Consider the following 16,358-nt stretch of genomic DNA (forward strand, 5'->3'; position numbering starts at 1 on the left):
GAGGAACGGCTGTGAAAGCTGGGCCTCTTCAGCCTGGGGAAGAGAAGCCTGAGGGGGGGGATCTCATCAACGTGTACAAGTACCTGAAGGGAGGGTGTCAAGCAGATGGGGACAAACTCTTTTCAGTTGTCCCATGTGACAGGACAAGAGGTAATGGGACAATTTCCAGAGAAATTGAACCACAGGAAGTTCCGCCTGACCGTGAGGGGGAATTTCTTCCCTGTGAGAGTGACGGAGCACTGGGACAGGTTGCCCAGAGAGGTTGTGGAGTCTCCTTCTCTGGAGATCTTCAAGGCTCGCCTGGATGCAACCCTGTCTAACATGCTGTAGGTGACGCTGCTGAGCAGGGAGGTTGAACTAGATGCATCTCCAGAGGTCCCTTCCAACCTTACTGATTCTGTGACTTTCCTTTGTGCCTGATGACACTTTGACAGCAGAATAGAACAAAACAACCTCTCCCCCCGTAGATCAATATGGCGCATGCCAAATATATTAAAGCTGGAATCTATGCTCAGAGAGACATTCTTAGTGAGGTTGTACCGGAATTTCTCTTTGCCTCACACCTTCTATTACTAATTAAAAAAAAATGCTGATTCTTGCAGAGGACAAGCTAGGATATGCTGAATTCCACTGATTATTTAAATGTAAATACACTGATTATGTATGGACTATTGAAGCCATACATTTACTTCAAGCATGCAGGGTTACTCATTAAGTAGAATAGGTATATTTTGTAAGACAGTAAAACCTGAAGGTCTTCGGGATAGACCTAACATTTTGTATGAACTTTTAGTTTAGGCTGTTAATTGCATACGTTCTAATGAAATTATAATGCAATTTTGTAAGTATACTATAGCTCATTTTTGATAAACGGAAGACTGGAATTCTCCCTTTTCTCCACTAGGTTTTAAACAGTCTCACTTCAGGGCTATTTTAACTAATACTACCAATTCTCAGAAGTGGAATGAGGTAATTGCATACATCAGAATAGCAATGCATGCGGAATGAAGGTTGCCCACTCAACTTCTATTGAGCACTGTTTGAAAGCATCATTCATGCTAAGCAACCAACTCTGCTAGGAATCTGGTGGCAGTTTTCTTCCTCAGTAGTCCTCTTGTATACTAGTGTGCAGAGAATACATTACCTCTGCGGATCCAAAAATTTAAATATGCTTTTCTATATTTTCTGCTTTACACATTTTTTTAAATCACTGGATGATTAACCTCCCCCACAAATCCATACTATCTTCCCAGCCTATTAATCTACTGTCCAATTCCGTAAGAATTTTAGACTAGAAGAATGTGATTTCCAGGACAGCTTTCAGAAAGAGACAAATTTGGTGAAAAACATGAACTTTCCCCACGCCGTTCTTTAGTATCAACTAGCTTAACGATCACTAAATAGGAAAACAGCATTACAACAAAAATTTGAATGCTTAATTCATGAACTTCCTTGATATCCACATTTTCAAGAAACTAGAGTAGGGATTCTCAAAAAATGTATCTAAAAAAACCCCCCACCAGATTATGACAATCCTATGGGATTATTAATGAGCTATCAAACCTCTAAATTCTTCAGATAATTAAGGTCCAAGAGAAGGGCATAAAAATTTATCTCATTTATGCTCTAGCAAAGGCAATCAAATGATTTACATCCAAATATTTGAATTAAGCCACAAGCAATTAAAAAAAGGAAAGAAAAAAAGATAGAAAGAAAAACAGAGACATGCTTAAGGGGAGGCCAAATTGTTTTTATTTAAATTTTTCATAACCAATTATATTTTTGGCAGAAAGCTCTGCTCTTTTCTTTTTTTCCCTCTAAAGAAATCAGCAGTGCTCAAGTTGATGGGCTGGAATTTTGCTCAAATTCCAGTTAATTTTACAGCAAACAGATGACCAGGAATTCCAGACACTGTTTCCAGAGCAGAGAGCAAAAAATCACATTTGCATCAAAATTCCATGTTTATACTTGATTGGGCCACAGAATGTAAAACTATTGTCAGTAGTGCATGAATAAACCATTCACATTTGATCTGGAACCTTAATATCAGAAAGCTGTACTCTCCTTTCAAAATTGTCATTACCTTGTGCAAATCAAGTCAAGTCTTCATGTATCAAGCCCACACTTAAAATTGTCCATATTTTATATACAAGACATCTACCATTCAGGCAGTGCAAAATACATCCTTTCATAACAAAACTAAAATGTACCTCTTGAAGTATGAACAAGAATATACACATAATACATGATGTACACTATTTACACAACCATAAAAAATATAATACAAGGGTTTTTGTATGTAAGACTTGACAGTCTTTTGCAATTCATGTTGCAACAAGGCATGTTTAAGTTTCCTGGATGGACTTTTTTTGGGGGGGCTACTATCTAGAGCTTAGAAACTATGCTTGAACTTTTAGGAGAGTTTTCAAATGGACTGCCATCAATTCCCTGTTTTGGTCAGACGCTTCAGCAGTGCCACCCACCCAGTGGCTGGGAGGCTTTGGAAGGACACTAGGAGATGGTGGGTCACTAAATTTTGCCCCAGCATAATTCTCTTTTTGGCTTGCTTCAGTTAGGGTGATGGGTTTCCTGGACTTTGCATTTCTGAAGTTCTCTGTGTTTTTAAGTGGTTTTTTCTCCTGCTTCTGAATTATTTCAGGTGACACGGAATCTTGCCAAAAGTTCTCAATTTTTTTTGCAGAGGTGATCTTTGCTAGTGGCATATTACATTTACTCTTCTGTCTGTTAATCTTTGGTTGTTCACACAGATGTATACTGTGAACAGGCTGGCCGTGGGGGATGGCAGCCTTCTCGGCCTTTCCCATCTTGTTCTTTAAGAACTGCGGAGACAAAGAACTCACGTCAAGGCACGACCTCCCTTCTCAAGCGGGGCCTCCGGCAGCGCTACGGCGCAGGAGGGCCCGGGAGCCTCCGCCAGGGCTCGCACAGGCGTTCCCGGGACGCCCTTGGCCTGCCTCCCTCTCGAGGCACAGCAAAGTGACGCCGGCTCCCACCGCGACGGCCGCCGCTAGCTCCTCGGCGCTACCCCGCAACGCCGCCAGCCCCAAGGCGGGCCCGGGGCAGCGCACCCCTCGCCCGCCCTCCGCGGGGGGCGCCCGCCGCCGCCATGGGGCGCTGCCCCCCGCGCACGTCCCGCCTGCGCGCGCAGGGGCCGCTGGCGCCCCGCCAGCAGGCTAAATCCGGCTGTTGCTGGGCGCTGCGGCCGCGCTCATTGGCAGAGCCAAGCAGCCAATCACCGGCCGCGGCTCCTCTTCTCCCCCCCGCCCCGAGCGAGCGTAACGGAAACTCTGCGCGCCCCCCCCCCCTCCCCCCCCAAGCACACCCCAGGGCGCGGGGGGCGCAGCTCGCCCACCCCCGCCGGCGCAGACGAAACAGTCCCGCGGCTCCGAGCGCCGGAGCGGGGGGAGAAGTAAATAGAAGCAGCGCAGCCCCTTCATTACCTCCTTCCTGAGGGGTTTGCTGGGCGCTGGTCTCGAGGGGACAGCCACGGGGGGCTCCTCGGGGAGGCTCGTTACTCCGCTGGGGGCAGCGACGGTTGGTGCGACAGGCACGCGCAGTTCGCCCGGGCCGTGCGCTCCCAGCGGGGTCCTTCTGCCCAGGCCGGCGCGATGCTGCTGGTACTGTTGGTAGCGGCTCGGCAGGAGCCCCGCGGGGCTGGGCCGGATCTTCCCCTTCCTCCGCCTCACTCTCTTCAGCGCAGGCCGCGCGCTGCCCCCCAGACCCGCCAGGCAGCAGCTGGGCTGGTTCTCACAGTTGCTGTCCCCTCGCCTGAGGCGCTGGAGTAGAGTCGAGGGCAGCCGTCTGGGGTCTTCGGTGCCTGCCGAGACCCGAGCCAGGAAAGGCGGCGGCGCCGTGGTGGTGACCATGGTGGGCTGTGGGTACCCAGAGCTGTACAGGGGAGAGGGGTCGAGCCCAGGCGGGGACGGGTGGTTCGGGTCGCTGGGGAGTGTCTACCCGGGCTTTGTGGGCTGAGATGATGGCGCGATCAGATCCACTGCTAGGAGAACATGGCGGGGGAGTGAAAGGAGCAGGCAGCAGCGCCCCAGTGTTGTTACACGAGAGGGGCACGCCCCCTTCCGCCGTCCGGCCAATCGTCGCGGGAGGAAGGCGCGAGGGTCACGCCCCTCCGCTGAGTACAGCCAATCGCAGGGAAACAGCCCCAGCGGTGGCCCCGCCTCTGCCAATCAGAAGCGACACAAACACTTCGGAGCACGCCCGCTTCCGCACACCGCCCAATCGGGGCAGACACAAACAGCGGGCACGCCCCAGTCTCCAAGTCACAGGCCCACAGTGCGAAGCGAAAGGGGCGGAGCCAACAGCTCTCCTTCTGAGAGCGGCCGGCCAATGGGGCAGCGCGCAGGCAGACCGGGCCGCGCCCCCGCGCCGCCGCGCAGCCAATCGGCAGGGACGTAAACACGGTGGGGCCCGCCCCTCGGCGCGAGGCGGGTGCGCGTCGTTGGGGATGGAGACGCCGGCGCTGCGGCCTGGTGGGGCGGCCCCGGCCCCGGCCCCGGCCGCGGCGGAGGCGGAGGGGGCGGCGGCGGCGGCGCGGCAGCGCGACGAGCGGAGCCTGGAGGCGCTGAGCCTGGCGGGCGGCGCGGCGGCGGCGAGGCAGCAGCAGGCGGCGGAGGGGCGGCGGGCCACGCTGGCGAGCGCCCTGGAGCTGGAGGGGACGGTGCTGCGCGAGGGGCGGCTCACGCAGTTCGTGGCCAACAACCTGGAGCGGCGGATCCGGCTGAGCGGCGCCCCGCGGGGCGAGGCGGCGGCGGCGGCGGCGGGACCCATCCCCGCCATCGACCCCGGCGCGCTGCAGGACGTGGTGGCCCTGGCGGGGCAGGTGGCGGCGCAGGTGGACGAGCTGCTGCGCAACGTGCACTGCGGGCTGCAGGCCCTGACGGCGCTCAGCGTGGGCTGCATCCAGACCTACCGCGACGGCGTGGAGAGCCTGGGCGAGGCGGCCGACCTCAGCATCCGCGCCATGTACGCGCTGGTGGCGCGCTGCGAGGAGCTGGACCGTGCCATGCAGCCCGTGCCTGCCCTGGCCAAGCGCATCCGCGACATGAAGGGCACCCTGGAGCGGCTGGAGGGGCTCTGCAAATAGCTGGTACCTGGCCCTGCTGCCGTGCATACACTGTTACAGAGCCTCCTACCCCCCTGCGCGATGCCCAAGCTTTCCCCACTTTCCATTCACTTGGTGTTTAGGGAGAGAAGCCACCGCTGCTTTCCCTGAGTGGGGGCGCCTTGGGGTTCCCTCTGCTTGGAATACGGCAGTCCTGTCCCGGTGTGTGTGACCGATCCCCCCCCCCCATTTCCTAAAGTGTCACTTGGAGAAGCGATACTGTGTTTAACACAGCAGCCTTCAGGCCTCGCGCTCCGGCTGAAATAGGCCCTGACACCTTTTTCACACCCAGTGTCTTGAGGTTTCCATGGTTGTGTTTTTCGTGCTTGTTTGTTCCCCTTGTTTGCTAGGCTATGTCTGCGGCCAGCTTACTGTTTTTATCTGGAGGCAGTGAAAATGTCGCACACTATGAAGAAGAAAAGGTCTCTGTTTAAATCCCTTGGTAAACTGCACACAGTGCTTTTTAGCTTGAGTTCCATTAAAGAATTTTGACTCCGCATGCCTTACACTTTCTATTTATTGAGGGCTAGGAAAAAGAAACCAATGGAAATTCTTAACTAAATCAGCTGTTAATATTTTTTTTGCTATGAAAACAGAAATTGTTTTGAATACTTGTTTGATGTTTTCAGGCTTCATGTTGATTTCTGGTTGACTTAGTGCCTATCTAGAATAATTATTATTAATTTGTTAAGTTATTTCAGCAAACAAGTGTGTGAGATAAAATTCTACCATCTCTTACAAATCACTAGTGTAAGAGAGAATACATAAGAGAAAGTTTGACGTATGTAACAATGACCCCTGCTTGCTAAGAAGAATATAAAATGAATGGAATATAGTTGAGATTCAGATAAAAACAAATCTACAAGTAAAGTTCTAAAAAGAAATTCCAAATAAAATGTTTCACCTGTGTAAGTGTCTACAGTTTTCACAGTGTAGAATTTTAACCGGCATTGCTGTGAAATGATTGTGATTTTTTTTCAGTTTGGAAAATACCTATTTAGGAATACCTATTGAGGAATATGAATACATGATGGCATTAGAAAGATGTATGATTGTCATGGAATGGGTATTTTGTGGGAATTTGCTTGTATAACCTGAAGCTTTTGTATATGCATCACTGTATGCAGAAGTTATTTTGCTGTATCAGTAAGTATTTCTTCTGAGTCATGAGAGTAGCTGAATTCTCTGCTAGATTGGGTTCCTATGCAACCAACCTTTTGTAAGATGCTACGCAGCAGTCCAGTTAGGTAACAAGTGTATGGATCCTCGCAACAAGATTTTGTCAGAGAAATGATCACTGTGATCTTATGTGTGTGTAATGGTGCTTTTGGTGGCCTACAGCCCCTGGAAACCTTGGGGCAAAGGTATCCAGAAATACTACTTAAATCCTGTAACTTTTGGTTAAAGAGTAGGTGAGCTTATGGTGGGGGCAGTTGCTACTCCATTGCAGCTTCATTATACAATACCAGTGAGCGAGATGTGGACATGGGTATACACTGTGCTACTGTGCTGTAACAAAATAATTACTTTTTTTGCTACTGTGATTTGTGTAATGCTAGTCTGTGGCCTGTTTTGAGCGTCTCAACATGGTGGTGCCTCCACGTTTTTTGTCAGCAAGAGGGATGTATTTCACATATGGCCTTCCAGCCTTAGCAGTGAGAGTGGGCTGGAAATGGGCTGTGCTGTGCTCCCCTCTCCTTGTGGTCAGCAGTTCCCATGGAATATGGTGTCTTGATTGTGGCTTTAAAAAGAGACTAGATTGATAAAGAGTAGCAGTTAGTGGAGATTAAAAAAAAAAAAAAAAAAAGACAGTTTACTGCCCCTGCATATAGGCCTAGAAGTTGTTGCTTCCCATGAGCCTAAAAGATTCATACCATAACAACAGCTGTAATCTTAATAGTTTTGGGGTATCTTCTTGGGAAAGTTTGAAATAGTATTGTCTGTTGTGGAGATGCAGTAGTTTCACCAAGTACATTTTTCTTTTTTGTATGTCAGAAATTAAAATTGAAGCTTAATCTTGATAACATGAAGTATTGAAATGTACATAAAAGATCTGCAATTTGTATAGCCAGATAAGTACAATTCCATTTTATTCATACAGGCTAAGGTTAAGCCCTAAAGCATACATGTTCTAGTAAACAAATGGTTGTCAACAGTACTTCATTTGCAGTCAGGCTACATTTAATGCTTATTTTCTGATAAATTGTCAAATCTATAGAGTAAAAACATTATGTTTTAAATAGTTAGTGATCAGTTGTTGTTGAAGTATTTCACTTCTTAATTATGGCTTTTCTTATTTGGTAAAATAATTTGAAAGATAATTTAAACTCTGCTCCTGAATCTACACAGAGACTCGTTAATGTGACTGCCGTGATAGTTTCAGTTGAGATCCTCAGGCAGCTGTTTCTAGCAGTGATGTCATTCATGTGATGAAAAAGAAATGTCTGGTGATCTACAAGCATAAAGGAAATGGTAATTACACTTTTTTTTAACATTGTCAATTTGACAGCTCAAACTTGTTTGAAGGCAGACTTAGCCAGGCTGGGTACAGTGGTTCCTGTTCCCAGGTGTCCACTTCATACTTCTGTCACAAGATAGCCGTCCCTGCTGCAGGCATGGCAGAATTGATACCAACCTGTTCTGTGCCGCCTCAGTCAATCGCGGTATGTTAACACTTAGCTACTGGGGTTTACAGCCTCCCTCTCTGGGATCTACTTCCTTTGCTGTAGGAATGGTGACACTTGCCGTGTCTGTATTAGTGCAGCTCTGATGCCAGCCCTACCCTTGGCATTTGAATTACCCAGTGAGCTGCAGGCAGCTTTTGAGCAACCTGTCCCTGTTGCAGCTAAAAATTACTGTACTGCCTTTTAATCTGAATCCAGGTTTCTCATGCATATTCTGTGTTAATTCTTTGCACTTTCCAACTTTCTGATGTGCAGCTTGAAAGCTTTCAGGGTTCTTTGAGCCTTTTTTGCTTAATCTGTCAATGAGCAGAGTAAAACCTTGTTTGCATTTGCAAGAACTTAGAATGTGTTTGCATTTTTTTTTCTCGCTTAATCACTGAGCTGTACGGTTGATCTTGTTTTTCTTTTCTCATCAGCTGTCAAGTGAACTTTCGTCATAACAAGACTGACAAGGTCAGAGAGGAAAAATAACAAAATAAAATGGAACACAAAACTCTGAGCAATGCCAGACTCAGAATTAGCTGGGAAATTATTTTCCTCTTCTGATAACCATCACTGACTCCATTAAGAATTGGATTTGTTTGTTAATTTTTTTTATTTGGGTCAGATATCTGCTTTGATTAAAGAAGTCCTTCTTTTGATGAAGGTGTGGTTGGTTCTGCTTGATTCAAGTTTTTTTTCCTCTCTCCTTCGTTTATGAAGTTTTTTATTTCCAATGCTTAGTTGATTCCATATCCATGCTGTTTGAAGCTTTATAAAATAAAACCATGTAACATGTTAAAAACAAATGAACAAAACAAATCAAAAACAAAGCATAAATGAATATCATTGACATTTCAGCTTTATGGGTTTTTTCAGCATTGCCTAATTTCACTGGGTGTTCAATATGCAAATATATCAACTTTTTTTGTTAATTATTTTATTCTCAACTGAGTTATGTGTCTTGCCATCAGACATATACTAAAGTAACTCACTCATTTGGCTGGAATTTCCAGATTTATGGTCGTACTTATTCCCATGAGCAAAGTTCCTGAATCATTTATGGGTGTGTGAGAAACAAATCAGAAACAAATTCTGATTCTTATAATTAGCTGAATCCAAGAGCACTCCGCTTGGCATTGAAGATGCTACTATTTTGAAATGGTTTCAAATAACATGTCTGTACTACCAGTATGTAAACACCTGAATTTTAAAGCTTCAGAATTATCTACTACTTTCCAGTATAGTAGCGCATCAGCTGTTGTAGCAAACTGTATTAACTCAAGCTGTGAAAACAGTAGAAAGTAGGGTTGAGGCCTCTTGCAGTAGGCATTATTCAACATAATGGATTCTTACTGTCCATGCTACCTTGTACTCATCAACATTGGCAAGCACACCTAAAAAAAAGCCCTTAGAAGATCAATGGGTTATGTTCATGTTGCAGTCGCAGCCTACTTTTATTTGCTTTGAGAAGGGCAGAAACACTCCTCTGAAAATCATGAAGAATCCAGCTAGTACATTTTTTGTGAATATAGCCCCACTTCTGTCCTCACCTTTGCTTGACCTCTTCCAGGACACACATCCAGCCTTCTCTTTCCTGTGCTGTATGTAACAATATACCTAAGAGCAAGAGAGATTCATGACGTTTCTCCTTTACAGAGCTTAATACAATTCTTGCATCAGATACAGGAAGCAAAACTGGACTGGTTTTGAAATCTGCGATGAGGGAAAGCTTTTGTGGTCATTAATCCCCGCTGTTCAAAGCTTGAGAATTAGAGACGTGATCAGTGGACTTGGGCTCTGAGCTTTCACTGCAGAGGTTAATATCCTCCTACCCATCTTTATGACAATAGGAGTAGAATTATGCCCGTATCTGGTGACAGGAAGAATGATAAAAAATGGTGTTTGCAAGCTTAGCTGCGATTTTGTTTCCTTCCTGCTATTTATATATATGAAGAGCAACACATAAAAAAAACCCTCAAATATACCCCCCCCCAAGACTGCCAAGCAACGTTTTCTTCCACATTTTTGAGGCTATGAATAGGATTGCAGTTTCATAAATATTAAAAATTGCTGGCTGTTGGGGTAGCATATTTGGGATGGCTGTCTGCAGTAGCTTTAAATACTGATGAGAATTGAGAGAACTTGAGCTGGAGAATAATAAAATTCTGCAAAATTATTTTATAGAGTTGGAGATAAAGCAGTTCAAGTGACACTTCCTAAATTGTCATCTGCTTTCTGTTAGCATGGTTGTACTGCCACTTCATTGAATCTTGATTTATTTCAGAAAAAGGTAGATGTTTCTGTTAATGCTTCTGTTTTCATCAGTGCTAGCTATGGAAGAACTGTAGAATGTTGCCCAGTGCTGTATTTCTTGTCTCAAAGTGACTAGCCATGGTTTTTCCTTGTTTTCTTAACATACAATGCTGGAAAAATTCCCAGCATTGAACTCGCTTGTAAAACAAGCAACCGTGCGCAGTGTGAAGTTGTTGGGAAGCATATTGTGGAGCAGAGCTGCTTTGTCTAAAAATACGTGTCAATCAAGGAGGGGAAAAAAAGCAACACAAACTTGCCAGACAGTCATTTCTAATTTTACAGCGATCTGATAATCCTGGGAGTCTGTATTGTCACTGGGATTGTTTGACTACACTCAGCAGAAAACCAAGAAAATTCCAAGTTGAAGGTCCTGTCTGTTTTGTAAATGAACTTTGTTTCTGTAGCCTAATATCAGGAATGAAGTTTACTGGCTTATTCATCCTAATGAGATTTTTCTTGTTTGAACTTGAACTGAAGTCACTCAGAGAAATTCTAACTTGAAAATAAACTCCTTTAATGTGAAAGTATCTCTTGACTTTGTTCCTCTTTCTTTTTTTGCTGTATAGGCAATTTGTTTACTTAGTGGATTTTTTTTTTTCAGGCTGGGACTTTCCGGTGACATTTCTGAGCTGGAAGGAGAGGGGAGTTTTTCCCTCGTGAGCAACATTGGGATTTTCCAATTTCCAAAGCTTCCTGCATGCAAGTTACAGTTGATGATACAGATCTAGTTTGGTTTCGTTTTTCTCTTTTAAAGAAAGAGATTTGCTACCACAAGCTTTTTATCTGCTCTTCTGCTTCTAGGTCACCAGCTTTCTTGTGTCTGCGGGTAGCAATTTAAAATGTACCACAGTGTGCCGCACCTTGAGTGCTTTTCTAAGCCATCAGTCCTACCTCATGTCCTTTTCTATACCTTCCTGTTTCTCAGCATTATTATTTCATCCCACTTATCTTTTGTCTTCAGTTGCATGTTTTACTACTTCAGTTGTGCTATCATATTACCATGGGGGATAAGTTTCCTTATTTGTTTTTCCTTTACATCCTCTTTCAGCTAGCCTTGCTGCCTTTCGTTCATATTCTGTCTCAAAATACTCATCTCCAAATCTTGGCACAGACTAGCTGCTGCTGCTTCCTTCACCTAATTCTCTTTTAACCTCACTAAAGCTGGGCCTTCTTAATTTATTCTGATCTGTTTTAATAACTTACTTACAAAGGGAAATGCAAATAAAACTGAATAAAGTACTTGTAAAATAATGCGAGTATAACTGTGCTGTGCCATGCTAAATCTCCTAAGGGACGGGAAAATCAATCAGCTGCTTACACTTGCTCTCGAGAACTGGATTATGGAATACCAAATGTCATATGACGTGGCAAGCTGATGCAATATTTATGAAATACATGCAAGTCCCGAAAGCAAACTGGGTTGTTTTTTCTTTTAATCATAGAAAGACAAAGTAAATATTAGAGTAAGATCGTTAAATAGAATTCTGCTCTCCTTACCTTACTACTTCCTCCCTGCAATGACTTTAATAAGAGCTGTTTATATTTATGTGGAATTTAGAGCCTTAATAGGATGTGTTTTATTTGTTAACTGCAAAAAATCTTGGAAATGAAAAATGATAAATAAAAAAGTTTGACCTGAATATTAAAAGCATAGGATATACCAGACCAGATCCTGCCATTTCTTCAACAAGGTTCAAGCTTACATATTTCGGTAAAGGAAATAATTTCCTTTATAACAAGACTATTCATTCGTTTACTGTCAGTGATGCATGGCCAGTGGACAAATTCAAGTCATAACAGGCTAGTTCAACATAAGCTTTATAATATGTGTTCTAAAAACAAAGATTAATGTTGAGCTGGACTCAGTTGAATAGCTGTTGAAAGTCAGGCTTAAGAACTGTTAAAATTCAAGTTTTAATTACATCACCTAAGCGGTTCTTAATAAATAAGTACAATCTTTTTATTAAAATACCTACCAACAACTATTACAAAAATTTAAATCCAACCAAATGCAAGGTCTGTTTCTTACACCTTAATTGAACCTTAAATAAGTGAAATAACTGATTTGAACGTTATGCAAAGTAAGAGTCATGGAACATATTTCATTTATGTGTTAATATAAACCAGAAGTGAAATTGCGTAACTTGTTGATGACCACTGGAATTTACACAGCACTGTAGAAATTCTTGGTTGCGGTATTCATTCATCAGCACTTACGGTTGTGAAATCAAATGCACGTACTCTTTGACCTTGACTATTTGAACTGTGTTTTGAGATAGGGATGAATACTTTGCCCCAGAAATAGGTAAATTTAGCCAGCAGACAAAACAAAAAGTGGGTCAAAACTGCATTTGTTTCTTTAAAACGTGCTCAGTGAAATTATATGGTTCATATATTCTGCTGGTGGTGATTTGCATAATACTCAAACAAAAGTTCCTAGGTTGGGCATAGGAAATGGACTTTTTATTACACAGTGTACTTCCAGTGGAATGACTTGTCACTGCTGCCTGCTGGATAGCAGATCTTTAGTATTATGTATCACTTCTGGTTAAAGGCAGCTGGTTGAAGCAAACATGGGCAAATCACAACAAAAAGATTCTCTGTTACACCTTTCTATGTATTAATGATTTTTCCTTCCGATCCCTGTTCATTTCTTATTGTTCTCTTGTGGAGTGCCACAACCTGAGCCTTTTTTCCATTCTCAGCAGCCCTTCCAGGTAGCGTGCTGGTTCTCTAAGCAGCGCTCAGAGAGGAGCGGGAGCTGCTGCGAAGCGGCGTGCCTCGGGCGAGGGAGGCCAGTGCTCACGGCAGGTTACTTCGCTGTCTCTGCGGTGATTAACAGAGACCGTCAAAACCGGACCCGCATTTATCGATAATGCTTTTGGATGCTGTGGTTCCTGTAGACTCGAATACTACTTGGCGTTAAGCAGGTGATGAATACAAGGGAACCGTCCTCCGCACCCCTAAGAAAGCAACTTCAAATTTCCCATCCGTATCTGCAGTTGTGCCACCCGCAGATTACAGCAAGCCTCGGCGGTGGCAGCGGGGGTCTCTCGCAGGCGAGGTTGGATCAGCAACCCTGGTGAAGGCAACCAGGCTATGATCTATCCTAAGGCTGTCCCGAGTCTAACTTTGTCTTCGTCTTCTCCACGTTGGAAAACCTAGAAGATACAGCCACAAAATTCCCACACATACCGCAGCCCGGCTGAGCCCAGGGCAGGACGGGGGGGCTGCTTGCTCCCCTGCCCCGCCGGTCTGCCGGCCAGCGTCACCGCCGGCGAGCGAGCCCGGGCCGTCGCTCGGCACAGGGGAGGAATCAAGCCGGAGCCGCTCGGCGCTGAGATAACAGCGGCGCCGAGACCCTGCGTCCTACGGCAGCGAGCTCCCCGTGCTGGGGAGCGGGGCTGAAGCCTGCCGGGAACGAGGCCCCTCGCCAGAAACGGGGCTGCACTGGAAACAGTCATTAAACGGGGTTGTCGATTTTAATTCTGGGAAGTTCGACGTATAAAAAGAAATCTTCTGGTGTGACTTCGGCTCCAAGGGATAAGGAGGATCACCTCCCACAGCTCTACCCATTTGGAAGCTGATACAAACAACACCATGAACAAGGATGGGAATAAAATTAGGCGGGTTGTGTCCCAGGACACAAAAATGCCTCTTTTCTGTGTTCTTCCTGCTCCCTCTGGGGTAATCAACTTTGTCTCTAGGAACTAAATAGTCAGAACAAAACCAGCTTCCTGTTGTACAACCCGGGCTGTGCTCACACTGCTTATATTCCCCTGAGACTCATGCTATGCCCGTTTCATTGCCATTAATTTATGTTTAATAGAGCATTTTCTTTCTATTCATGACTCTCTGCTGATGTGTACAAACATTTGCTAGCACGCTTTTCTAATTTTCCATGTCAGTGAATATGTATAGGTATGGCCTGATTCACACAGTCCACTGAATGTGATAAAAATCTTAACTTTATACAAAGTTTAGAATGTGTCCCATAGTGGGTCTCACAAAACATCCAGTTATAGTAAAAAAAAAAAAAAAAAAAAAAAAAAAAAAGACAAAGAAAAAAAAGAAAAATGCTCATTTTAGCAGATCTAACTCCCAGAGAGTGGAAGGATATGTGGAGGTTTTTCACAAAGGGGATTTTTGAAAAGCTCTTTCTGTAGAACAGGGGTAGATAAGGGAATTCACACGACGACTTTATTGAAGAAGAGTTAAGATTTTCCAGCCTGGACCTTTTTAGTATAAAAGCTGTTAGCCAAACCCAGAAAGCTAAAACACTGGAATGCAGAATGAACCCCAGACATCCAGGAAATTTATTTCAGGCAAGTACAGAATCATCCTCATACCTCTTTCTCGTGGACCTTAATCTCTTTGAGTAACTCCATAAAGGTCCATCTGGACAATCAGTTTCTTACCCATAGCAAGGGAAAGTTTGAGTACAAAGAGAGTAGTTCATCTGTGTTAATCTTAACTTAGCTACAGCAGGTATAATCAGCAGCAGAAACAAGTGGCATGGACTTTAGCTGGAGCTGTACGAGCAACAACAAACTGTGGGTTTGTTTGTTGCTGAGGCCAAGTCTTTCCATTATACATTGCTACTGTGCTATGAACCCTTAATGGGTGAGAATGTGAAAAGAGCATTTCTGGGGTACTCAAATATATATTATTAAAAAAAAAAAGTCCCCTTCTCTAAGAAATATCTGGAAGAGATGAATTAACAACCTATACAATGTCATCGTCTAGACCCACATTCACCAACTTACTGTTAAGGTTCCCAGGGTTAGTGAGGCTGCAGAAATTCCATGTGAAATTATGCCTAAGAGTATAGATCTGTTATTATAAGCAGCACAGGGGAGATGTGAAATAATTTCCCTACTTTCTCATTTACTGTGGCAGCTAGGATATTCCTCTAGTCCTAGACTTGGTTTTGAGTGAGGCTTTTCCTGGAGAGAGTAACATGGTCTTGTAAAACATGTTCCACAATGTATGCTGACCGAAAGCAAAACTAACCTTACAAATGCAATGTTTGAACATTTGATTTTCTCTATATATTTGCATACATGCATTTTGCAATAATTTGATTTGTACACAATTAAAATATATAATCAGGTCTGATAAAAGAGCCTGTATGGTTACTAGGCTGACGACATCACTGCTGTACTCAGTATTTCTTTCCTTTGCCTTTGGCTAGTTTCCTGGGATATTTTCAAGAGTGTAAACAGTTCAAGAGAGAGACTGTGGACATCATTTATATTTGCGCAATATATTGCATAACTTGTCCAATACAGGCATATAAATAAAAATAGGTTTATAGCTCATGTATTATTCTTCACAGGCTTTATATCACATATATCTAAGCTCAATCTTACGATGCAGGAAGAAAGCCAGATGGAGTACCTTTGGGCAATATTCTACTGTGTGCAGCAGGTCACGTGAGAAACAGATTGTTTTCATTGTCAGTACAGCAAACCAGAACTTGATCTTCATGTAACTAGAAGGTCTGTAGGTTGAAGGTCTGTAGGTTGAAACACTCTGTTTTGGATATTTCAGCTGGTGAGGGAGCAATAACCCACTAGCAGTTATTGACTGCTCTGGAGTCTGCCTCTCACACTGACCAAGGGCTCAGTTACTCTGCTACTTTTAACCTGAACCTCCATTCAGGAAAAGATTTTTATCAAGGTTTCCATATTCAGACAGTACAGCTATTAGTAAGTTTAGCAACAGAATACTGTTTTACTTGTTGGAGTCAAGTCACTCAGCAGCCCAACTCCAAGGACTGAGTCATGCTTTCTACTTACGTAAATTAGATTGGATCATGACTTTTTAGTTGGCTGATTACTTTATCCATACCCTAACCACACTATTACCACTACGATTTCGTTTCATGCAGTAGATGATATGTTGTTGAACGTTACATCTGGATGTTTTTCACAGTGTGGCTCTCCACTGCAAATTATCCTTCATAGCTCCTGCAAGTCAGGCAAGGTCAAGTAACAGGCGTCTAGGCCAAGTCCTAGGGACTCTGAGGAGACAAGTGGTAGTCCCTCGGTGAATGACAAGCATCTTGCTCATGAACCTGTTGTCCAGCTGCCTCTCTCTGTTACATCAAACACATGGCCTTTTCAGCAGCAGAGGAACAGCAGCGAGGCATCTTGTTTATCAGGCCTGCAAGTCTGTGCTTGAGGTCACACCTGCTGTCCTGCAAGAATAGCAACCCTGTGCACAGTCAGGCACTT

At 44.4% G+C, this 16,358-nt stretch overlaps 2 protein-coding genes across 2 annotated transcripts; one reads left to right on the top strand and one right to left on the bottom strand.

Annotated features, from left to right (window-relative positions):
• Window positions 1-1,729: 1,729 nt before the first annotated feature.
• PNRC1 (proline rich nuclear receptor coactivator 1) lies at window positions 1,730-4,052 on the bottom strand. Its single transcript, XM_062572772.1, has 2 exons — window positions 3,462-4,052; window positions 1,730-2,840 (listed from the first exon to the last, which is right to left on the bottom strand). The coding sequence occupies exons 1-2, from the start codon at window positions 3,885-3,887 to the stop codon at window positions 2,400-2,402; spliced, it is 867 nt and encodes a 288-aa protein (XP_062428756.1). The 5' UTR covers window positions 3,888-4,052; the 3' UTR covers window positions 1,730-2,399.
• Window positions 3,430-10,646, top strand: BORCS6 (BLOC-1 related complex subunit 6). Its single transcript, XM_062572771.1, is given in 4 exon segments — window positions 3,430-4,063; window positions 4,065-4,406; window positions 4,409-7,612; window positions 8,241-10,646. Coding segments are annotated over 3 exon segments (1,125 nt in total). The 5' UTR covers window positions 3,430-3,994; the 3' UTR covers window positions 5,123-7,612; window positions 8,241-10,646.
• Window positions 10,647-16,358: the final 5,712 nt, after the last annotated feature.

This window comes from Rhea pennata, chromosome 3 (assembly GCF_028389875.1).
Source record: "Rhea pennata isolate bPtePen1 chromosome 3, bPtePen1.pri, whole genome shotgun sequence".
Classification (NCBI taxonomy): Eukaryota; Metazoa; Chordata; class Aves; order Rheiformes; family Rheidae; genus Rhea; species Rhea pennata.